We start from the raw sequence: 25,086 nt of genomic DNA, 5'->3' as shown, positions 1-25,086 counted from the left end.
CCAACAGTTTTTCCAACACTTGCAGCATTTGGTCAATTTTACTTTGATATTCTGTTGTGTTACTGAGATTCATGAAATATGAACAAAACCACATCTTATTATACACAGACAGACACACACACACACAATATATTATATATATATATATATATATATATATATATATATATATATATATATATATATATGGGTCTACTACTTTTGACCTAACTTTCATTTGCCCGACACTCATTTTCCTGACCCCATTTGACTGTAATTTCATTTGCCCGACACTTCATTTGCCCGACAAGTATTATTAGCAAGAAAATGGAATATGCCCCCTTCTCCACTGTAGTGTGACCCTGGAGTTAGAATATATAGTTAGGGGGGTGTGGGGGGCACAGCCCCCCACAATGGAAGGTGTGGGGGGTGAAGCCCCCCACTTCATTTCATATGATATTGTTAACTTTTGATGTAATATTGCTTAGTAAAAGAAAAGTAAGTGGGGGCCGTTCCCCCCCACACCCCCCCTAACTATATATTCTAACTCCAGGGTCGCACTACAGTGGGGAAGGGGGCATATTCCATTTTCTTGCTAATAATACTTGTCGGGCAAATGAAATTTCAGTCATTTGGTCTCGGGCAAATGGGTGTTAGGTCAAAAGAAGTAGACCCATACATATATATATACACACACACACACACACACACACACACACAGAGACACACGCATATATACATATATTTATTTAAAAGTGCATATACGTACAGGAAGTAAAAAAATATTAACATGGGATTACGGCACTGAAGCTTCTTAAAGGCAAGTAGGTTGTAAGCTTAACACAAACTACAAACCTGTAAAATAACTTGACTAATGAAGACTATCAAATGCTGGGGTCATAAAGAGGTTTTTTTTTTTATTGCTCCCTGCTGCCTCTGACATTGGCTCCTCAACTTCCAGCTCTCATGCTGTTGCATCCTCTTGGTATCCTGAACCATAGTGGCCCTCCTGTGCAACCCAAGCCAGAAGGATCACCCATCTGGGAGAGCCCATACACATGAGGATGGCCAATTCCCCCCTTGTGCAGGTTCTAAGGGATTTGAGCCATCATGCTCCAATAGCAGTAGCGGACCAGGTAAGAAGGCATTATACTGTGGGTTGCAGGTTTTTTTTAAGCGCTACTTCCCACTGGCATTCAAGGTTAAAGTCAAAAGGTGGGTACGCAATGCATCTGCGATGTCAGCACCCCCACTTAAAAGGTGATGCATCCCTCTTTGCCCACCCACCTACTGCAGCAATGGCTTTCTTTGACTCAGCATATTATACACTACCTCTCAAACCAGCCATTTCCTCTCCACACCTCTACCTCTCCCCCATGGAAGAAGTGGGCAGGCTGATGCCTCATTATTCTTCTTCCACCACCCAATGAGTTCCAAAAGCACAAATCACTAGCTAAACTTAGCGTCCCTCTGGTCATAATCAGGGCTTTATCACTCTAAACCAAGGAAAGTACAGTTGTGTACACTTACCATAAATGTAGACGTTCGAGTGTCTTCACTGTTGAAGTCATGACTGTAGGGTTCTCCCCTGCCGGCAGGCAGTCCTCGGTCGGCCAGAATCCCAAAGTCTGGGTCCGGCGTCGGCTGTTCAACCATGCTCCCTGACGTCAGAGCGCCAGGAGTACAAAGCTGACAGCCGACGCCATGTTCTCCAGTTTTTCTTGCCCCAGATGTCAGGAGTCCCAAAATGAGTAAGGTCCCATATCCTTTGCAAATACACCTCAGAAGAATGGTGAAAAAAGAACCACACAAAAGTAAAAATAAGAGGGACAGGAGGGAGGAACAGACTGCAACAGTGAAGACACTCGAACATCTACATTTATGGTAAGTGTACACAACTGTACTATGTTCATCGTGTTTCACTGTTGCAGTCATGACTGTAGGGTAGAATCCCAAAGCAAAATGAAAGGGAGGTGGTCATAAAGTAGAAGGGGCGGCTAAAAGGCCCTGCAAGACTGCAGAAGCAAAGCCTGCCCTAGACTTAGAGTAGAGAGGTAGATTGTAGTGCTTTGAAAAAGTATGCACTGAACTCGCAAGTTGCAGCTTCCAAAATGTCTTTGGTAGGAACTCCCCTGAGGAAGGCAGCTGAAGTGGCAGCAGCTCTGGTGGAATGAGTCCGTATACTCCCTGGGATTTGCTTTCCATGGTGTGAATAACAAAAGCTGATTCCATGAGCAATCCATTTAGAAATGGTCTGTTTTGAAATGGCTTTACCTTGGGAACTTGAAGCATAAGAAACAAACAATTGCTCTGATTTATGTCCTTGGCTCTGTCCAAGTAAAAACATACTTGTCTGTGTACATCCAAGGAATATAAGATCCTTTCCCCTTTATTTTGAGGAGTGGGGAAAAAAGTTGGCAAGTGGATAGTTTGATTTAAAGCCACTTTGGAAACCACCTTAGGCATGAATGTAGGATTAGTCCTCAAAGACACCCTGTCTTGATGAAAAATAATATAAGGTTCCACAGCCATAAGAGGTTGCAACTCTGAAACTCTCCTGGCAGAGGTCAGAGCTAACAGGATGGCTGTTTTCCAAGATAAAAACTTGATGTCAGAAGAGGCAGCAGGCTCAAAAGGAGGTAAGGTGAGCTTTTCCAAAACATAGTTGAGATCCCAAGCAGGAATGGGAGGAGATCTAGGAGGTCTTAAGTTCTTAGCTCCTCTGGGAAACTGTCTCATGAGCTGGTGGGAAAAGATTGGAGGGTCTGTATTATAATGAGCGGAAATAGCAGAGGCATGTATCTTAATGGAAGAGAAAGAGAGACCCTTATGTAAGAGATCTGTCAGGTAAAGTAAAATCAAAGGAATGTTAGGAAGAAGAGGATCAGAATCCTGAGCCTGCATCCAGGAGCCTGCATCCAGGAACAAAATCTTTTCCATTTTCTTGCATAAGATTTTCTAGTGCTAGGACGTCTGGCTTCTAAAATGACATCCATAACCTGCTTGGGTAAGAGAGAATGAATCAAAGACCCTGGATTAACCAGGCCGCCAGGCTGAGAGTTCTGACATGGGAGTGTAGAACCTGACCCTGATGTTGGGACAGAAGGTTCGGAGTCTGTGGTAAAACGCAAGGGGGCTCCAGACATAGGTTTTTCAGAGTAGGGTACCAAAACTGTCGAGGCCAATTTGGGGCCAGCAAGATTATCATCTTGGGCTTGTCCTGTTTGATCTTTACTAATACCCGTGGAAGAAGAGGAAGATGCGGAAAGGCATATCCCGAGAGGTTTCTCTAACTGAATGATAGTGCATCCACTTTCCAAGCTTGTTCGTGGAAAGTCCTGGTGCAAAAATTCTGTAGTTGATGACTGAGCTGGGATGCAAAGAGGTCTATGTGAGGACATCCCCAGACTGCTGTTATCATCCTGAATATTTCGGTGTCCAGCATCCACTCGTGTGGATCCGAAAGGTTTCTGCTCAGACTGTCTGCCAGGAAGTTTTGCTTCCCTGGTAGAAACTGAGCTTGATGGTCCAGATTGCAAGCTAGAGCTGTGTTCCATAGATCCATGGCTAGTCTGCAAAGGGGGTAGGAATGAGATCCCCCTTGCTTGTTTATGTACCACATAACTGTGGTGTTGTCTGTCCGTATCAGTAGTTGTCCTGGTTGTAGAAGATTCCTGAAGGCCATTAGAGTTTTCTGAACGGCTAACATTTCCTTTAAATTGATATGCAGGTGCTTCTGATCTTTTGTCCAAAGGACCTGCAGACAGTTGCCATGAAAATGGGCTCCCTATGCATAATCCGAGGCGTCCGTGGTTAGTATCTGAGTGGCAGGAGGCAGACAGAAGGGTTTTCCTTTGTTTAGAGTACATGCCTTGGACCACCAAAGGAATTCCTTTAGAAGACAAGGCAGGACGGAGATCAGTATGTCTAAACTGTGGCAATGTTGAGACCATACACTTTTTAGGTACCACTGTATTTTCCTCATGTGTAGTCTTGCATATGGTATGAGAAGGATGCAGGAGGCCATGTAACCCAAAGCCTGCAGGAATCTCCTTGCAGATAGCCGAGTTAAAGTTGCCAAGGTTTTGAAAGTTGAAGCCAGCTGAAACTGTTTTTCGTATGTCAGAAATGCCATCTGGGTTGCTGTGTTTAAAGAAGCGCCCAGAAAAATTATCTGTTGTGAGGGTGTCAAATTTGACTTTTTTATGTTTACAGTGAATCCCAGGAACTTGAGAAGATCCTGAACAAACTGTAGACGCTGGAGTAAGACCTCCTTGCTATCTGCCTGAATAAGACAGTCGTCCAGATAAGGGTAAATTTGAATTCCCTTGAGTCTGCAGTAAGCTACTACTGGAGCCAGGCATTTGGTGAAGACCCTGGGCGCAGTAGACATTCCAAAGGGCAGCGCAGAGAATTGAAAGTGCCTCGATCTGGCCTTGAACCTGAGGTATTTTCTGCGTTCCTGCCTGATGGGAATGTGTAAATATGCCTCCTTTAAATCCAAAGTTACCATCCATGCATTTTTGGACAGCACTGGAAGTAGCTGCTGTAGAGTAAGCATCTTGAATTTCGGAATCTCTAGAAAGGTGTTCAAGACTGACAGATCCAGAATGGGTCTCCATGAATTTTGCTTCCTGGGGACTAGAAAGAGCCTTGAGTAAAAACCTTGTCCTATCTCTGAAAGTGGAACAAGTTCTATGGCTTTCATAGCCAAAAGAGCTTCCACATGGTTTAAGGCCTCTGTCCATTGATGTTATGGAAGATCTGGCCATCCGCTTGGCCTTGGTAGGGTATGAAAATGGAATTTGTAACCTCTTGAAACCACATCCAGAACCCACTTGTCTTGGGTTATAAGAGTCCAATTTAGGTGAAAAAGAGAAAGTTTTCCTCCGAGAGGGGCTTCCAGGCAAAAAGTTCCTGCAGCCCAACAGAGGGAGTCATTGAGTCTGTTTCCTATGAGTTTGCGACCTGTCCTCTCCTCCCCTAGGGGTGGAAGCAGTCCACTGTCTTGGTCTATAAGAGGTTTGTGTTTGAGGCCTTCCTCGGGAGCGTCTGTATCTACCCCTCTGAGGCCTGTCTGAATTGGGAAAGGACCAATTTTTTGCAGGCCAATTCCTGCTAAATCTGGGTGGCTGTACTTGTAAGAAATCTTTAACTGTTTGCATGGATTTCGCCTTGTCCTCCATCTTTTTAATCACCTCTTCAGCTTTAGATCCAGACAAAACATTATGCTGAACAGGAGCATCCAATAATTTAGCTTTTACTTGTTCTGGCAAATTTTGTTCCTTTAACCATGCATGCCTTCTAATTACTGTGCCAGAGGCAGCAGCCCTACAAGAAGCCTCCAAGGCATCAAATCCACAGTGTAAACCATGCTTCCCAACTTGCTCAGTGGCATGCATTAAGTCATGTAATTCCTTATCATCTGCACAGGCGGAAATGGAAGTTAGCTTCTGTTTTAGAACAGACAGGAGAAATTGCTGATATTTCAGCATATGAAACTGACAGTTTAAAGCCTTAATAGATAAAGTAGCAGAAGTGTACACTTTTTTGCCCCATCTTTCTAAAGATCTAGAATTCTTCTCAGTGGCAATAGGGTTTTTAGCAGAAGCGGCCTTAACTCCCTTAGGACCCTGAGAAATGGTTTCAGGGTCAGCAGTAGGGTTCTTGTATAAAAACTGGTGGGAATCAGAAACCCTGTAATATCTGTCAGGCTTAACAGGAGCAGGAGGAAAAGAGTCAGGGGTTAAGTTAGCCTCCGAAAAAGCATCATCCACAATATCCAAAATAGGAGGAATAGCCAGGGGTCTATGTTGGGGAAGAAGAAGAAAATCCCTTAGTCTTTTCTTAGACTCCGAATACTCCTGTCCTTCCCAGTGGAAATGTTCCCTCATTTCATGCAAAGTTTCCCCAAAAGAGAAATCCTCAGGGGGAGAAGCTGAAGGAATGGATTCCTCAGCATCAGAATCCTCATAAGGAGGGAAAGAATATTCCTGGTCAGAAGAAGAAACTGAAGAAAAGTACAGTTTTGTACCTACCATAAATGTAGATGTTCGAGGATCCACATTGCTGCAGTCCTAACCATTGGGTAGTCCGCTGTCCAGTCGGCCCGAATACCAAAGTATATGGCTGACGTCGGTCAAGGCGCATTAGACTGATGTCAGGACGTCAGGGTACTAATGCGCATGACCGACGTCATATCCTCAGTCTTTTCTTGCCCCAGATGTCAGAAGACCCTAAAAAAACAAGGCCCAAACCAAAAAACCAAAAAAAACCCTGCACCAAACATATATACAATATATACAAATGTACAAGAGTATATCCTAACCCACACCACCACCCCTAAACACAGAGGGGAAGGAGGGAGGGTAAATTGGACTGCAGCAATGTGGATCCTCGAACATCTACATTTATGGTAGGTACAAAACTGTACTATGTTCTTCATTCCACATTGCTGCAGTCCTAACCATTGGGTAGAATCCCAAAGCAGAGTTAAGGGAGGCTGGCAAATCAGAAGGAAGCAGGGGCTGTCAACATGCCTTGCAAAATAGCTGTGGCAAAACCAGCCCTAGATTTAGAGTAGAGAGGAAGATGGTAATGCTTAGAGAAAGTATGCACTGAACTCCAAGTAGCTGCCTCCAAAATATCCTTAGTTGCCACCCCCCTTAGAAATGCTGTTGAAGTGGCAGTAGCCCTAGTGGAATGAGGCCTAATCCCAGCTGGAATCTCCTTGCCATGATGGGAATAACAAAATGAAATGCAAAACCCAATCCACTTAGAAATAGTTTGCTTAGACACAGGCTTGCCCTGAGAACTCAAAGCAAAAGAAATAAACAACTGCTGAGACTGCCTGAAATCCTTAGTCCTGCTTAAATAATAACGCAACTGCCTATGTACATCTAAAGTGTGCAAAATCTTTTCCCCTTATTTTGGGGATCTGCATAGAAAGTAGGCAAATGAATAGTTTGGTTTAAAGCCACACTAGAAACCACCTTAGGCATAAAGGAAGGATTAGTACGTAATGATACCCTATCCTTATGGAAAATCAAAAAAGGCTCTACTGCCATAAGGGCCTGCAACTCAGAAACCCTTCTTGCAGAAGTAATAGCCAACAAAAAAGCAGTCTTCCATGACAAGTATTTCAATTCAGCAGTAGCCGCAGGCTCAAAAGGTTGTAGAGTAAGTTTTTCCAACACAAAATTGAGATCCCAAGCAGGAGTAGGAGCTCTACGTGGGGGTCTTATATTCTTTGCCCCTCTAAGAAACTGCTTGAACAAAGGATGCGAAAACAATGGTGGGTCACAATCATAGTGAGCTGAAATTGCTGCAGCATGAATCTTAATGGAAGAGAAGGACAAACCTTTGTCCAATAACTCAGTAAGATATTGAAGAGCCACACTCAAATTAGGCTCAGAAATCTCCAAATTCTTTGCTGCACTCCAAAGTAAAAATCTCTTCCATTTCTCTGTGTACACTTTCCTTGTACTAGGTCTTCTGGCTTCCATAATCACATTTAAAACTTGTTGAGGAAGTTGAGACCTGCTGTGTTTCAGAACAGAATATGCCAGGCTGTTAGATGAAGAGAGTGAAGCTTGACATTGAGCAGGCGACCGTCCTTCTGGGATAACAGATGTGGAATCAAAGGCAAAGGCCATGGAGGCTTCCTTACCAGACTCCTTAGTAGTGGGTACCAGTGTTGCGAGGCCAATCTGGAGCTATTAAAATCATCCTTGGCTTGTCTTGTCTGACCTTTAGGAGCACCTTTGGAAGAAGAGGCAGAGGTGGAAAGGCATACACATGAAGATTTTCCCAACTGAAAGAAAGAGCATCCACTTTCCAAGCTGTGTGATGAAACCCCTTTGTGCAAAACTTTGGCAGCTGGTGGTTTAGTGGAGAAGCGAACAGATCTATGTCTGGAGTTCCCCATGACACTGTCAATTTCTGAAATACATGAAGATCCAGTTTCCACTCGTGGGGATCCATGATTTGTCTGCTTAACACATCTGCTAAGGAGTTCTGTGCTCCCGGCAGAAACCTTGCCTGAAGAGTTAGTTGCAAGCTGAGCGCAGTTTCCCATAAAATCATTGCTTGCCTGCATAGAGGATAAGAATGTGTTCCCCCTTGTTTGTTGATGTACCACATGACAGTTGTGTTGTCTGTTAGAATCAACACCTGCCCTGGAAGAAGTAACTCCTTGAAAGCCATTAATGCAAACTGGACTGCTAACATCTCCTTCATGTTGATATGTAGATGCTGAAGTCTGGCAGGCCACTTGTCTTGTATCCACTTTCCATTTAGATGAGCTCCCAAGCAATGTCCGAGGCATCTGTCGTTAAAATCTGACTCGCCTCTGGCCGGGTCACAGAGAGTCCCTTGTTTAGGTGACATTCCTGAGCCCACCACAAAAATTCTTTTGAATGCAAGGTATTATTTGAATGACAGTGTCCAAATCCTGGCAGTGCTGTGTCCATACATTTTGAGATACCATTGTAGCTTCCTCATATGCAGTTTGGCATTGGGAAGCACCAGAATACAAGATGCCATGAACCCTAAGGCTTGAAGGACTGTCCTTGCAGTCAGCCCGGACTGAAGAGATAGTTGTTGGAAGTAACTGGAAAGATTCTTTTGTTTGTCCGGGGTTAAAAGGCCATCTGGGCTGCTGTATTCAGTCTCACACCCAGAAAGCACATGTCTTGAGAGGGTACTAGACTGGACTTTATTTCGTTCACAGAATACCCTAGGCATCTTAGCACTGCTATGACATATTCCAAATGCTGTAGAAGGTCTTCCTTTTCTTGAGCCAGAATCAGGCAGTCGTCCAAATAAGGATAGATTTGAATTCCTTTTAGCCTGAAGTAAGCTATCACTGGAGCCAGAACCTTTGTGAATACTCTGGGCAGTAGATAAGCCAAAGGGCAATGCAGAGAACTGATAATGAGAATTTCCAGCTCGAAACGCAGATACTTTCTGCAACTTAGTCTTATAGGCACATGAAGGTAAGCTTCCTTGAGATCTAAAGTTACCATCCAGTGATCTTTGCCCAGCAGAGGTAAAAGCTGTTGTAACGTCAACATTTTGAACTTGGGAATGTCCAGATAAGTGTTGAGGATAGATAAATCCAAAATTTGTCTCCACGTGTTCCCCTTCTTTGGTACTAGGAACAGGCGAGAATAAAATCCTAGGCCCCTTTCTGGTACAGGGACTGGCTGAATGGCCCCTATTTGGAGTAACAGAGAAATTTGCTTGTGAGCCTCTTTCCTTTGTGGAGGAGGAACGTCTGGCATGCCTTTGAAAGGGGCAAGGTATGGAAATAAAACCTGTAACCGTGGTGAATGATATCCAAAACCCATCTGTCTTGAGTAATTAAATCCCAATTTTCTTTGAAAAGAGACAGTCTTCCTCCCAAAGGAGCTGCCAGACGAGAATGTACTGGCAGCTGAAAAGGCAGGTCATTGGGTCTGTTTACGAAAGGACTGACCCCTGCCCTCACCAGAAGTCTGAGCAGGTGAACTCCCTGTTCTAGGCCTAAAAGAACCTTGAGCTCTGCCCCTACCACGTCTAGACCTACCCCTAGACTGGGAATCATAAGCAGGATATGTCCATCCCTTAGTAGGCCAATTTCTGCTAAACTTTGGAGGCTGCACCTGCAAAAAATCTTTAACAGTATGCATAGATTTAGCCTTGTCCTCCATTTTCTTTAAAACTGCTTCCACAGGCGAACCAAACAAAACATCAGACTGTAAAGGAGCATCCAAAATCCTTGTCTTAACATGCTCAGCTAAATTCTGATCCCTCAACCAAGCGTGCCTGCGAAGAACAGAACCAGTGGCAGCCACCCTCGAGGAGGCCTGCACAGCATCAAAACCACACTGCAAAGAATGCTTACCCACTTGTTCAGACACATGAACTAAATCCAGCAACTCTTTACATTCAATACCTTCCGCCAGAGCATCCACCTTAGATTTCAATTGTGAAAGGAGATAATTTTGATATTTTAGCATGTGAAACTGACAATTCAACGCCCTCATGGCTAAAGTGGAAGAAGTATACACTTTCTTTCCCCATCTATCCAAAGCCCTTGCCTCTTTATCAGAGGGAACAGGATTTCTAACAACCGAGGCGTTAACACCCTTAGGCCCCTGTGAAACAATTTCTGGGTCTGCCCTAGGACTCTTAACAAGATACTTATGAGCTTCAGGCACCCTATAGTACCTATCAGGTTTAACAGGGGCAGGAGGCAAAGAATCAGGGTTCAGGGAAGCCTCTGCAAAACATCTTCCACCACATTCAACACAGGAGGTATAGCTAAGGGCCTATGCTGGGGTAAAACAAGAATTCCCTAAGCCTCTTCCTGGAATCCGAGAAATCTTGGCCTTCCCATTTAAAATGCTCCCTCATGGAATGCAGAGTCTCTGAAAATGAAAAATCCTCAGGAGGAGAAGCTGAAGGAGTGGAATCATCCACATCAGAATCAGAATAATGAGGATACTCCTGCAAGTCTTCAGCCGAAGACTCAGAAGCCTCTGAACACTGTTCAAAACTCTCAAACTCAGGCTCCACCCTAGGCCTCTTATCAGGAGGGGGCATAGAACCTCTAATCATAGTAATCAAATCCTCTGCCATTTTAAGCATATGTTTCTTAGGTACAGAACCTGAAATGCTAGGAGAAGCCCCCACTGAAGCTAAACTTGGCCTACCTCTCAAAGAAGTCTTGGAAACAGAAGGAGAGGCTCTAACTACCTTAGGAAGAGAGGGCAGAACAGTTACCTGAGAAGCCCCCTCAGCCTGGCCTACCTCCTGAGAGGGCACATCCTGTAACAGTAAAGTCTCTGCCTGAGACTCCACAGAAACTCCTGGCAAAACTTCTGGCTCCACTGAGCCTTCTAAAGAACCGACGTCCGGGACTGCCGGTTCTTCAACCCTAGGCTTTGCTGCTTTGTCCTTGCGCTTTTTGGACGAAGCGGGCGTCGGAGCATCCGGCGGCATTTTATAATTACAACGCTTCCCAAACACTAACCTGGCACAGTCTAACCTTCTCTTAATAGTGCGTTTGTTAAATCTAGCACAAGAGCGGCATCCAACAACGTCGTGCTCAGGCCCTAAACAAGGTATACACAAAGTATGGTAATCCCTATGAGGTATCTGTTTCCCACAAGAAATACAGTTATTCACTTTTTCTGACATCCGGTTAAATACTGAGGCAAGAAAAAACCAAAATGTTCCCCAACGGGGTACTTAGCCAACTTTGATTCGGTCTAAAACTCCGACTTCGGAAAATTTCAGAACGCCAACCTGCACTCGCAAAACTGCTTCTGCATCGGACCATGCGGCAAAAAAGACTGAGGATATGACGTCGGTCATGCGCATTAGTACCCTGACGTCCTGACATCAGTCTAATGCGCCTTGACCGACGTCAGCCATATACTTTGGTATTCGGGCCGACTGGACAGCGGACTACCCAATGGTTAGGACTGCAGCAATGTGGAATGAAGAACATCAGAAGCCTGATCAGAGGAGTCATAATAAACTTCCTGCCTTGGCCTTTTATCTGGAGGGGGATGTGAACCCCTAATCATAGTAAGTAAATTCTCCGCCATCTTAAGTAACTGTTTCTGTGACTTGGGAGCCGGATCAGAAGAGGCCTGTGTTGCAGTCTTTGATTTGGAAGGAGTCTTTGCCTTTGTCTTTGGCTTTGCCTTTATTAGAAGCTGAGTAGGCCTGAAAACCCCTTCGGAAGCCGGTACCTGCACAGCGGCTTCGGACCCATCCGAAGGAGCATTGTCCGAAGGTCCTGCAATAGAAATATTCAAAGGCCTAGTTGGCTCCTCGTGGGAGTCCGTTTTGGCCATCGGTTCCGAAATGGCCGATGACAGGGGCTGCAAAAGCACCTCACTGACGATGGCCGAACCTGACGCTGGCTCTGCTTGTGCGATATCGTCAGATTTGGACCTCGGAGGCCTGTCTTCGTCCTTGCGTCATTTGTGAACTCCGGTAACCAGAACCGTATCAGATGACATTTTGTAATTAAAACGCCTACCGAAGTAATGAAATGCAAAATCGTACCTTCGTTTAATTGTACGTTGATTGAATCTAGCACAAAACCGACAACTAGCTACGTCGTGGTCAGGGCCTAAGCAAGGAATACAGTAAGAATGAAAATCCTTATGAGGTATTTGCTTCCCACATGAAATACAATTATTAACTTTTTCTGACATCGGACTGGAGCAAGAAAAAAGTTTCCCCAACAGGGTACTTAGCTTTGAGTAGGAGAAGAAAGTCTCCGGACTGAAGTTTGTTCAGAAAAGATAGTCAGGAGTCAGCTGACAGGCACTTGCGAACTGCTATCACCGCACGGCAAGAAAGTCTGGAGAACATGGTGTCGGCTGTCAGCTTTGTACTCCTGGCGCTTTGACATCAGGGAGCATGGTTGAACAGCCGACGCCGGACCCAGACTTTGGGATTCTGGTCGACCGAGGACTGCCTGCCGGCAGGGGAGAACCCTACAGTCATGACTGCAACAGTGAAACACGATGAACATCTGGATAGGTCAAAAAGTGAAGTTTATGTAAAACAATAACATGCTTAATATCTAAAATGCTGAATAGAGAGAAAGGCCCTGTAAAACAATTCTTCTCTACCCCAGAAATTATATGAATGAAAAGACTCCCAAAAAAGAGCATGAACAGCTTAGCATGTCAACCACTCAAAACAGTTAAACAACTATGCTGTCATAAATACATTCTAGACAGGCAAAACATTCATTGTACCTGCCTTTCCAGTGTAGCATCTGAATGAAAGAGAAAGCCAACACAAAGTATCAAATGCTAAATCAGCAAACTCGCACTAAAAAATAATTTCCATATGACTAAAATGTCAAAGAGTAGTTAAGCGCTGCGATATGATGGTATGCTGCCACTGTGACAGCACTCTAGGCTTGTGGCATACAAGGCTAAAGTCGTGATTACAGCCCAGGTAACCTGAGTTTGACTATTAACTTGGACATCTAACAGATCAGTAAGCCCATCCAGGAAGGATAGTGTTCTCCCCCAGCTCGCACCACTGTTCAAACAACAGGGTCTCAGAGAGCACAGACTCACTGTAAAAGCAGGGGGTTGATGGGGGGGGGGTATGGGCTTGGCTGCCCAAGCCAGTAATGGTATATTTTTATAAGTACATGTGGTCAGAATGCATGCAAAAAGATAGGGGGTTTTAAACAGCCATAGTTGTGACACGTGCTCAAGTCACCACCAGGGGAAGGGTTAGGTCATAAAAATGAAAATTTTCTCACTGCCAGGATGTCATCAAAAATACAAAGCACCCTCATGACTGTTTGGATGATGCCCACTGGAGGCAGTGTAAAGTCTGACTGAAAGCAGATTTGAAGCATGGAGCAAAAATCATATAAAAAAATTAACTGCGACTGAAGTCTTCAGGTACATGAAAAACTCACAGCTGCTAAAGATACTGCCTATCTATCATCAAACACTTTGTGTCTCATTCTGTGTTATCTTGCTGGGCTGAAGTTAATGCTCAACAGTGAAGCTGTATTCAAATCTAAAACACTGAAATTTACTTAAAGTAATGCATGTGCATGGACAAGACTGTGTGTATGTGTGTGTGTGTGTGTTTGCATGCTTATGTCTGTATACATCTCTGTGTAAACCTATGTGCATGTACACAATTTTCATCTGTCAAAACAAACTGCAATCACCTTTGCTAGTGTTTTTTATTTTAAATCCTAGGATATCAAACTTACTGTTCCACAGGAATTTGGTCCCCCATGAAAGAGGGTACAAGTCATCCGTACAATTTCAGCTTCCATTTTTCGAACACCAGGAAAAATATCAGAGTGCAAAGGGTTGCTCCAGGCAAAGTCTCCATAAACCTGAAATACAAGGAAGGACGAGATGAATACAAGTAAAATTTACTCTGTTTTCTTGCATTTTATTCTGAATTAACATGGGAATAGCTTTGAAAGAATCCCAGCATTAAAGATAGGTCAGCAACACTGGTCAGGAAAAGAAAATAACCCTGAAGGTACTTCTCCTCCTCACACAGTTTATATCGGTTCATTCAGATACTTTATTTACAGGATTAACAATCAACTTCTGAAAGCAGTACCACACTGTCTTTTATGAGAAGCACTTCTTCAGACAGAATACTTCCAAATCCACAGGTCTGCAGCCTGTCTTTCAGAGCTGTCCTGTAGCTTCTTCTTTTTCTTCTTCTTCTTGTACTTACACTGGCCAACCTCTTGGAAAATACATACCTTCGAACTCAACCTACCTCACTTTACCACCTATAATTTTTGCCGGGAAATATTCTGCAATGTAGTAAGAAGTGTTTTCTTTTCCTGTACTATTACACCTATCAATCTGAGATGACATTGTTAAAAATTAAGACTACATCTGCATTGACCAGCATCTACTATACCTTCTGCAGCTTCAAAAGGTTCACTTAATGTACATTTATTTACAGTTCTACAACCCAGGCAGTTCTTCTGTGATTAACCCCTTCCTCTTTATGAGGGACATTCATAAACACAGGTCAAGGACAAGGTAAAAGACAATTGTCACACACGGTTAGAGCAAATTTAAGAATTATGTGACAACACACAGTAGTAAAACAGCAGACAGTGTCACTACACACTTAGAGGTAGACTGAAACCTACCAAGAGGCAATTAGGGGAGCAGAGGGCAGCAACTCAAGGCTAAGGATAGAATTGTCAGTATAATGCAGACATTTCATCCTTACATTTGTAAAAATACCGGGGCTACATTCCCCAGTTTTCTGCTTTGAAGTGATTAGCCACATTCAAGACCATATAATCCACCTTGGTTCTCATTTTGGGCAGATAAAGAAAACGGTGATTCTTGAACTGGGAGTACAGATGTGTTTGTACTACACTCCAGAACACTCATCAGATTACAGCAGGGTATCTTGAAAATGATCCTAGGTCATCACTGCATAATGTATAGTTAATATCAGAAGCTGGACCATTCCAGCCTGACTAATGTTTCACAGAAGGAATTCAGAACATTACCAATGATAAGCCTGGTGATGTTAGTGTTGGCAGATTCATACTTCTGGAAGTCAGTGTGCTTGAAAAAGGTGAGCAAAACGAACTTCACAGAAATGCCTAAGCAACAAAGAGTGGGTCTCGCTAATAAAATGACACCTAACCTTATGCGAAAGGCCCAGCTTTATATTGAGTTTCACAACAGTTGCAGTAGTAATCCACAAGGACTTAAGTGACATCTGGTGCAACAGCCTACACATTGCAGCATTATAGCTGCAAGGATCAAAACAACAGTCTCAGCAAAAATCTGTCTAACCATAGGCTTTCTTGGAGGAAAATACTCTCGACATTGGTGCAGTAACAGAATCCTACATAACAGAACTATGTCTAAGATGTGAAACATACTTCGATAAACAGAGTTTAGGAGGAATGAGGGTGGGGTGAAATGAAACCTGAAAAGGAATAGTTTTCAATACTGGAAAATTAACAGATCAACAGAACAAATTAGTAAACGTGAACAGAGCAGGGACTTATCACTACACTGATCAGCACCTTGTCTTCAGCTCTCCTGGTGTGGGACAAAAAACAGAGATAAGGACTAGTAATTCTGATAATTTTACTAAAATTCAGTTACTGGCTAATAAGTACACTGTCTGGGTGCCAGCAAAGAAAAAACTTGGAGAGCCTGAAAGAAAATCAACTAGAAATGGTACAGAGAAAACACTCAACAAAAAGCAGCTCAAGCTCCAGCTTTGGTACAAGGATGGCTTCCAGCAATTTAGGAGAAAAATAAATCAAATATGCACAGAGTTGATTAAAATAAATGAAACACTGAAGGAGTATATCAACTCAAATAACAAAAGGCTGGAAAATGGAAGAAGCTTTAAACAGCTATTCAAATGAAGTGATAAAACTGCAAAAATCAGAGGTCAAAATGAAGAAAAGGCTGGCTGAGTATAAGACTGCTCAAGAAGAGCTGTTTCGAAAAAAAAAAATTGGTCAAGCTAGAAGCCAGAGCATAGAGAGAAAATGTGAGATTTTCTGCTGTTCCAGAGAAACTGGAAGGAACAGACTGTATTAATTTTATGCAAATAAAAATAAGCAACTGGACTAGTATTCCACAGCAAGATTAGTTATCTGAAAGGGCAAATTGAGTTTATGCTCCAAACCTGGCCACAAGAAAGCAGCCAACACCTGTCTTAGTAAAGATGTTTGTTTGTGTCTTTCGGCTTTTTCCCGCTCAGGGGTCGCCACAGCAGAACTCCAGTCCGCTAATGATTGGTAGTGGATTTTTACGTACCAGGTTACCAGCCCTGACGCACAACCTTCAACGAAGGCACGCCCCATTCACGTATGCCTCCACACAGAATACGCTCTAGCTGAGAATCGAACGGGACAACGTCTTGCTATGAGGCGACAAAAGAAAGAGTTGAACCTGATGAAATGTGTCAAGAAGGCAAATGTGTTAAAAACTGGAGACAGTAGAGCATTTGTGGAAAATGTTTGTTTTTTTTTTTTGCACACCAGGCAGACGAGAAGAAAATGTATCCCAGCAATCAGGAAATGTCGAGATGCAATTATGAGATTTGAGCTGCTGTATCCAGCTGTCTTCAAATATTTTTCCCCCAAAGGATCAAAGTCATTTTTGATGCTGCTGTATCCGGCTGTCTTTAGAATATTTTTTCCCTGGAGGATCAAAGTCATTTTTTGACGCAGAACAGGCCAAGGAAGAAATACAAACATCTGTCCAACAAAAAGTGAGCCATCAAATCAGAATGGGACTCTTTCTCATTTTTCTCATAGTAAAGCTCACACAAGAGACTTTGTCAATGAAACCTTTTCCAGTGTTCCAAAGGAAAATGCTTGAGAGACAGATAAAAGCACAGGAGTTGATGAAAAGAATCAAGAGTACCTTGCCCTTGAACTGGAGTCTGGGGTTGGGAGATGCAGATGATCAGGAAGAAGACCAGCAATGCTGAAATTAGTGAATAAATGTGAGGCTATAAAGCATGTATCACATTTCTGAAGTATGGCTTTAGAAGAAAAAGTGGCTGAGAAAAATTGGACTTTTGTTGACTTTGTTAAACTTGTGAGGGACTGAAAGGCATATGCCCCACTTCAGATCATTAATGTTTGGAAGGATACTAAAAGGAAAAAAAAAATAAAAAGTAACAATAAATAAAAAAAATTGTTCTTAACTATATTTGTATAGCATTTCATGATATAAACTGCATGTCATATAGTAAAGCATTTTCAGTAATTGTTATATGAGATAAAAAATACTACAGTAAACAAGTTTTTTCTTTTTTAGTTTTAAGAAATCTAAGCAATACAATATAAAAAGAGAAAACAGGCTAGTCAAAACATGTTTAAGTTAATATGCTATAATCCTGGGTTGTAGGAGTTGGGTATATGGTGAAAAAGTGCATGGATTATAATATATGTAGTGCTGAGATGCTTTCTCTTCATTTGCACAGCTAAATGTGTGGATTAATGACCATGGCTTAATCTAAAGTTTTTTTGGATAAGTGTGTGGGTTTTAAAAATAAGACGATACTGTGAATGTAATGAAAAGTTTTCCTTTAGCAAATAAATGTTCAGTGTGAGATGAGACGTCTGCAGCTGATGGTGTTTGTACACTCTGGCTTACATTTTTCCATGGAGATAAGCTGACTACAGGTGCTAGCAAAACATTGAGAGTTCTGGCCATTGTTTGGTGAGGGAATTATAAAATTAAAAGGTACAAGGCAAGCAACTTAGTAACAAAATACAGTTTGAAATTACTGGAAGTGAATAAGAGATAGCAGCTTTCCTGGTGCTTAACTACTTCATTACCTTTACTACAACAGTGTATGGTTTAGTATTATTCAAACATAGCCAGCACACTTTTTCTTAAGGCTAAAAGTTAATGTTTTCTAAAAACATACAAGCTGTTTTTCAAATTTGGAAGACAAGAACAGACAGCAATTAGTGTAAGTGGGACCATAGGATCTGACACGCACCTTAGCATGGCTAACCTTAATTTGTTAATTGTTCCTATCAGAAGGTTTAAATGGTTAAACCCAGCCACTGGGGATGCACAAACCAGTGCATTTCTTCGTGCTGGTCCCAAGCCCGGATAAATGGGGAGGGTTACATCAGAAAGGGCATTCGGTGAAAAACCTCTGCCAAATAACATATGCAGACAATAGAGAATCCTATACTGGATCGGTCAATGCCCGGTTTAACAACAACCGCCACCAGTACTGTTAGCCAACAGGGTGCTGGCGGAAACTGGGCTACTGTTTGCCAAAAAAGAAGAAGAGGGGGAAGATATGCCCGAAAGCAGAAAGAAGGGAGGAAGGTTAGGAGTGTAGTAGTGAGGGTAGAACTGTGAATGTTGGCAGTATGACTGGTATAAGAAGAGAGCTAGCTGATATGATGGAAAGAAGGAAGGTTGACATATTGTGTGTGCAAGAGACCAGATTGAAGGGGAGTAAGGCCAGGTGTATAGGAGGTGGGTTCAAACTGTTCTATCATGGTGTGAATGGGAGGAGAAAAGGGGTAGGGGTTATCCTGAAGGAACAGTATGCCAAGAGTGTTTTGGAGGTGAAAAGAGTATCGGACAGAGTGATGTTAATGAAGGTGGAAACTGATGGTGTTGTTAGTGCATACACTCCGCAAGTTGGATGTGTGATGGATGAGAAAGAAAAAATTTGGACTGAGTCGGATGAAGTGGTGGTGAGTGTACCCAAGGGTGAGAGATTGGTGATTGGAGCAGATTTCAATAGGCATGCTGATGAAGGGAACAGAGGGGATGAGGAAGTGATGGCCCAGGTATGGTGTTAAGGAGAGGAATGCAGAAGGTCAGAAGGCAGTGGATTTTGTGAAAAGGATGGACATGGCTGTGATGAATACATATTTTAAGAAAAGGGAGGAGCATAGGGTGACGTACAAGAATGGAGGAAGATGCACACAGGTGGATTATATCCTATGCAGCAGGGCCAGTCTGAAGGAGATTGGAGACTGTAAAGTGGTGACAAGGGAAAGTGTAGTTAAGCAGCATGGAATGGTGGTCTGTAGGATGATGTTGGTGATCAAGAAGAGGAGGACATGTGTGAGAGCTGTGCTAAGGACCAAATGGTGGAAGTTGAAAAGGGATGACTGTGAGGTGGAATTCAGGGAGAGTTAAAACAGGCACTGGGGGGCAGTGAAGAGTTACAGAATAGCGGGGTAACTACAGCAGAGATGGTAAGGGAGACAGTTAGAAAGGTGCTTGGTGTGACATCTGGACAGAGGAAAGAGGACAAGGAGACCTGGTGGTGGAATGAGGAAGTACAGGAGAGTATACAGAGGAAGAGGCTGGCGAAGAAGAAGTGGGATTGTCAGAGAGATGAAGAAAGTAGACAGGAGTATAAGGAGATGAGGAGCATGGCAAAGAGAGAGGTGGTGAAGGCTAAGGATAAGGCATATGGAGAGTTGCATGAAAGGCTGGACACTAAAAGGACCTGTACCGCTTAGCTAGACAGAGGGACCGAACTGGGAAAGATGTGCAGGTAAGGGTGATAAAGGATAGTGAGGGAAACATACTCACAAGCGAGGAGAGTGTGTTGAGCAGATGGAAAGAGTACTCTGAGGGGCTGATGAATGAAGAGAATGAGAGAGAAGGTTGGATGATGTGGGGATAGTGAATCAGGAAGTGAAACAGATTAGCAAGGAAGAAGTATGGACAGCCATGAAGAGGATGAAAAATGGAAAAGCTGTTGGTCCAGATGACATACCAGTGGAAGCACGGAGGTGCTTAGGAGAAATGGCAGTGGAGTTTTTAACCAGATTGTTTAATGAAATCTTGGAAAGTCAGAGGATGCCTGAAGAGTGGAGAAAAAGTGTTTTGGTACCTATTTTTAAGAATAAGGGTGAAGTGCAAAGTTGTAGCAACTACAGTGGGATAAAACTGATCAGTCACAGCCTGAAGTTATGGGAAAGAGTAGTGGAAGGTAGGTTAAGAAGGGAGGTGATGATTAGTGATCAACAGTATGGTTTCATGCCGGGAAAGAGCACTACAGATGAGATGTTTGCTCTGAGAGTGTTGATGGAGAAATATAGAGAAGGTCAGAAGGAGTTGCATTATGTCTTCATGGACTTAGAGAAAGCATATGATAGGGTGCCTAGAGAGGAATTGTGGTATTGTATGAGGAAGTCAGGAGTGGCAGAGAAGTATGTAAGAGTGGTTCAGGATATGTACGAGGGTAGTGTGACAGTGGTGAAGTCTGCAGTTTGAGTGACAGATCCATTTAAGGTGGAGGTGGGATTACATCAAGGATCAGCCCTGAGCCCTTTCTTATTTGCAATGGTGATGGACAGGTTGACAGACGAGATCAGACAGGAGGCCCCATCGACTATGATGTTTGCAGATGACATTCTGATCTGTAGTGAGAGTAGGGACCAGGTTGAGGAGACCCTGGAGAGGTGGAGATATGCTCTAGAGAGGAGAGGAATGATGGTCAGCAGGACTAAGAATATGTGTGTGTGAATGAGAGGGAGGATAGAGGAATGGTGAGAATGCAGGGAGTAAAGTTGGTGAAGGTGGATGAGTTTAAGTACTTGGGATCAACAGTCCAGAGTAATGGTAAGTGTGGAAGACAAGTAAAGAAGAGAGTACAGGCAGGGTGGAATGGGTGGAGAAGAGTGTCAGGAGTGATTTGTGACAGACGTGTACCAGTAAGAGTGAAAGGGAAGGTCTACAAGAGGGTAGTGAGACTAGCTATGTTGTATAGGTTGTAGACGGTGGCATTGACAAAAAGGCAGGAGTCAGAGCTGGATGTGGCAGAGTTAAAGATGTTAAGATTTGCACTGGGTCTGACAAGGATGGACAGGATTAGGATTCAGTATATTAGAGGGTCAGCTCAGGTTGGACAGTTTGGAGACAAAGTCAGAGCGGTGAGATTGTGTTGGTTTGGACATGTGCTGAGGAGGGATGATGGGTATATTGGGAAAAGGATGCTAAGGATGGAGCTGCCAGGTAACAGGAAAAGAGGAAGGCCTAAGATAAGGTTTATGGATGTGGTGAGACAGGACATGCAGGTAGTTGGTGTGACAGAGCAAAATGCAGAGGACAGGAAGAAATGGAAACAGGTGATCCGCTGTGGCGACCCCTAACGGGAACAGCCGAAAGAAGATGATGATGGTCTGGCCACAGAAAGGTCTTTGAAATGGGCTGCTTGTCTGGGTGAGAATGTGCTGTCTTTCACGATTTGAAACTTTAAGGACGAGTGACAAGCAGCAGTCATGTGAATAGGTTGGGAAACGATGCTACGGGCAAGAGGAATGTGGCAGTTATTCCTCTTCCTACGTGAAGAAGTATCTGACAGAATAGTACTTAATGGTTGACACTTCCCTTTTTAGGTGAACAGACCTCGTTTTGCAAATTACGGCAGTTCAGAAATCTGGTTGCAATAATACATAAGTACCGAAAATCCAAAGCTAACCTGTTGCTGAAGGCCTGCAGTCAGGTTTTTATTTTGCACATTTTTTTCTTGAAATTATGTTAATTTACTTTATAATTAAATATTTACAGTTTTAACATATGTAGTTCATTCAGTGAGACTGATTTACATAACTTACATGATCAAACTAAATTTTAACAAAATCTGCAAGGGACCTTTCATCAGCTCACATTCCTACAAGTAATTTAAAAAATATTGACTGTTACTGTTGTTCCTTTGAGTTCACACCTCCTTTTTGACATATTCAAAGTGTAAAAAAAAGCAAAACAATCAAATGTGTGAAGACGTTCTATAGTTAAATACTTGACTTAGGAGGCATTTAAGTATACGTAAGTATCAGGACGTACATTGTCATGCCTGGTTTAAAGCTTAATAGTATGACTCACTTGAGAATAATGACTGTAGCACAGATAACACAGTAGAGAACACAGAACAAATGCCGACGTCTACATAATGTAAAATGGGATATCTTAACATACATAAATCAGCTGTGACTGAAGAAGCACAGCAGAGAGGCTAACACATTATAATGCAGGTTCATATACATAACCAAACATGAAGCACATCCTATAGTTCCAAATGAGTAAATGCAAACAAATGTGCAGTATACACCAGGACTCTGCCACACGTCTCATTACTACTTCCTCTACAAGGTATATGTTACTTTTCTGATTAATGTGAAACAGCAGAAGTCTTGAGCTAAGGCTGCAGTCCTTAGCGGACATTTCTTAACTGTTACGACTTATGCACAAGTGCTATGACTTTGGCCCTCAGATTTAGCCATGCTCCTCTTTATATTTACTGACATTATTCATAAAGTCAGACCTGTTTGTAGGTACACACCTTAGTAAATGAATAAACTAAGCCTCTTCAATGATTCCTTATCAGTATATAGGGTCTGGTACACAAAGACATTCTATGGTGAAAAATAAGAATGAGATCATTTTTCTGACTCTGTTATGATTTTTAAAAGTCAGTGCTATACTCGGAGGTTGGGAATTATGACAAAGACCTGGATGCATCAAAATTAAGATTTCAGCAGTAATACTTGTACTCTTAAATTTTACACATTAGAGAATGAATCCTCTGGTTTAACATTTCAGCCGACTGCATTCTGTTTCAGAATCCTTTCATCAGTAAAGTGCAGACCTGCAGCAGGCCCATTAATGACTGTTTAAGGGTTACCTCTACAAGCAGCTTGGTGAGGTCTTCCTCTCCGCTGTACACTGTTCCTGAAACACGGCCTTGTTCCCAGTGGTCTTCAGCTAAAAAGATACGATAAAACAACAGTTTACTTTACTTACTTTGTGCTCCTGCACTTGCACATTCCTCACAACTATCTTCAGGATGTGAAGAAGCAACACGTAAAACGGTTTATTCTGGCACAAGAAATAGTGAAGCATCAACTAAATGAAAACGTTCATACTGTCTTCCTAACCAGTTAAACACATGAAGTAGAGGATGTTTGTTTCCATAAGCACCCCAAGACAGTACAATGACAATTAAGCAATGCAGTAATGTTACACAAAGAGAATTACACAGGCAAAAACTGTAGCAGTTTCATAAGAAAAGCAGCAGGCATATATGGCGAGGTCATTAACATACATGCATGCACATTTATAATAATATTGGTGTGAATGACCTAAGCCATACCTCCCTGGACTACATGGAAAAGAGACATGGAAGAGCTCTCTGATCACGTAGCCCAGACCGGTATGACCCTGACCCTGAGTAGCATCCAGCTCTCACCAAGAATGAAACCACGGTATAAAGAAAAAAATATCAATTTCAACAATTGGCTAAGTTTCTGGTGTCATTCAAAGGAGATCCAGTGTCTGTCCGCCTGGGATAACATGCTCGACAAGCCACGCTGCTTCGCTAGAGATGGCTTGCACTTGTCACCCTTAGGCTTTCAAATACTGGCCAAGGCTCTTGCCACCCCCATAGTGCCTTTTTTAGGCAAGGCTCAAAAGACAAACCCACCGTCGTAATAAAAAACTGAGGGTAATGCTACTCAATGCCAGAAGTCTAAACCTCAAAATGCACGCACTCGAGGCACTCCTCAGTATGGAGAAAATCGATATATGTGCAGTAACAGAAAAGTACAGTTGTGTACACTTACCATAAATGTAGATGTTCAAGTGTATTCACTGTTACAGTCATTACATTTGGGTAACCTGCTGGCAGGTTGCCCTCAGTCGGCCTGAATTCCAAAGTCTTGGGTCCTGCGTCAGTTGCTGTCTCCTCTTCCATGACGTCAGGTCGTCAGGGGTATAAAACATGCAGCCAACACCATTTTCTTTAGTTTTTTTTGCCCCCAATGTCAGCTGCCACCAAAAAAAGGTAGCAAAATATATATATATATATATATATATATATATATATATATATATATATATATATACATATACACACATGCATCAATATAAACTTTACCTTCACCTACAATCAAATACACCACATAGGTTGTAGAAGATAGAGAAGGAAAGATAAACTCTAGAATGACAGGGGGATGGCGGGAGGGTAAACTGGACTGCAACAGTGAATACACTCAAACATCTACATTTATGGTAAGTGTACACAACTGTTTTTATTTTATTTTATTTATTTTATTTTACATTTGTTGACCGGGCTAGTCTAACTGGATATATTTCCATTTTCAGTAGAGGCCCGGGGAGAAAAGTTCCAACATAGTACAAACAGTATTATGCAATTATATAACAAAAACAAGTACAAAAAAAAAACTGTATTATGTTCTTCGTGTTTCACTGTTGCAGTCATTACATTTGGGTAGAATCCCAAAGCTATGGTGTGGGGGCTGGAGCTAAACAGCATTAGGAGAGGCTATAAGGCCCTACAGAACTGCAGTGGCAAAGCCTGCTCTGGATTTAGAGTAGAGAGGCAAATGATAATGCTTTGTAAAGGTGTGAACAGAACTCCAAGTAGCAGCCTCTAGAATGTCTTTGGTTGGTACTCCCCTTAGAAAGGCTGCTGAAGTAGCTGCAGCTCTGGTGGAATGAGACCTAATGCCCTTGGGCACAGGTTTACCATGGTGCAAGTAGCAGAAACGGATGCAGTGGCTTATCCACTTTGAAATTGTCTGCTTTGAAATAGCCTTGCCTTCTGATCCTGCAGCATATGTCACTAGTAATTGCTCAATTTTTCTTAGAGCTTTGGTCCTGCTTAAGTAGAATCTTAGCTGTCTGTGTACGTCCAAGGAATGCAGAATTCTCTCCCGCTTGTTCTGCAGATTTGGATAAAAGGTAGGCAGATGAATTGTTTGGTTGAGAGCCACACTGGTAACCACCTTAGGCATAAAAGTAGGATTTGTCCTCAGAGATACCCTGTCTGGGGAAAATATGATAAAAGGCTCTATAGCCATGAGGGCTTGTAGCTCTGAAGCTCTTCTTGCTGAAGTAATAGCTAGTAGCAGAGCTGTTTTCCATGATAAGAACTTTATATCAGCGGTAGCAGCTGGTTCAAATGGAGGCAGGGTGAGCTTTTTCAACACATAATTGAGGTTCCATGCAGGCAATGATGATCTTCTAGGAGGCCTTAAATTTTTGGCTCCTCTAAGATACTGCTTTAGTAAAGGATGAGAAA

General features: G+C 42.7%; 1 protein-coding gene across 1 annotated transcript in view; it reads right to left on the bottom strand.

Annotated features, from left to right (window-relative positions):
• Positions 1–25,086, bottom strand: part of SGPL1 (sphingosine-1-phosphate lyase 1) — a 1,851,476-nt gene that overhangs the window by 746,077 nt on the left and 1,080,313 nt on the right. Inside the window, exons 5-6 of the mRNA XM_044055782.1 lie at positions 22,669–22,748; positions 13,736–13,864 (exon numbers count right to left, since the gene is read on the bottom strand). Coding sequence (XP_043911717.1) covers positions 13,736–13,864; positions 22,669–22,748 — 209 coding nt within the window. The remainder of the gene's footprint in view (positions 1–13,735; positions 13,865–22,668; positions 22,749–25,086) is intronic.

The sequence above is a fragment of the Protopterus annectens genome, chromosome 14.part0, assembly GCF_019279795.1.
Source record: "Protopterus annectens isolate FY-2018-M chromosome 14.part0, PAN1.0, whole genome shotgun sequence".
In the NCBI taxonomy this organism is placed as follows: domain Eukaryota; kingdom Metazoa; phylum Chordata; order Ceratodontiformes; family Protopteridae; genus Protopterus; species Protopterus annectens.
The sequence above is the reverse complement of the archived record's forward strand: the minus strand, read 5'-3'. Positions and strand labels throughout refer to the sequence as shown.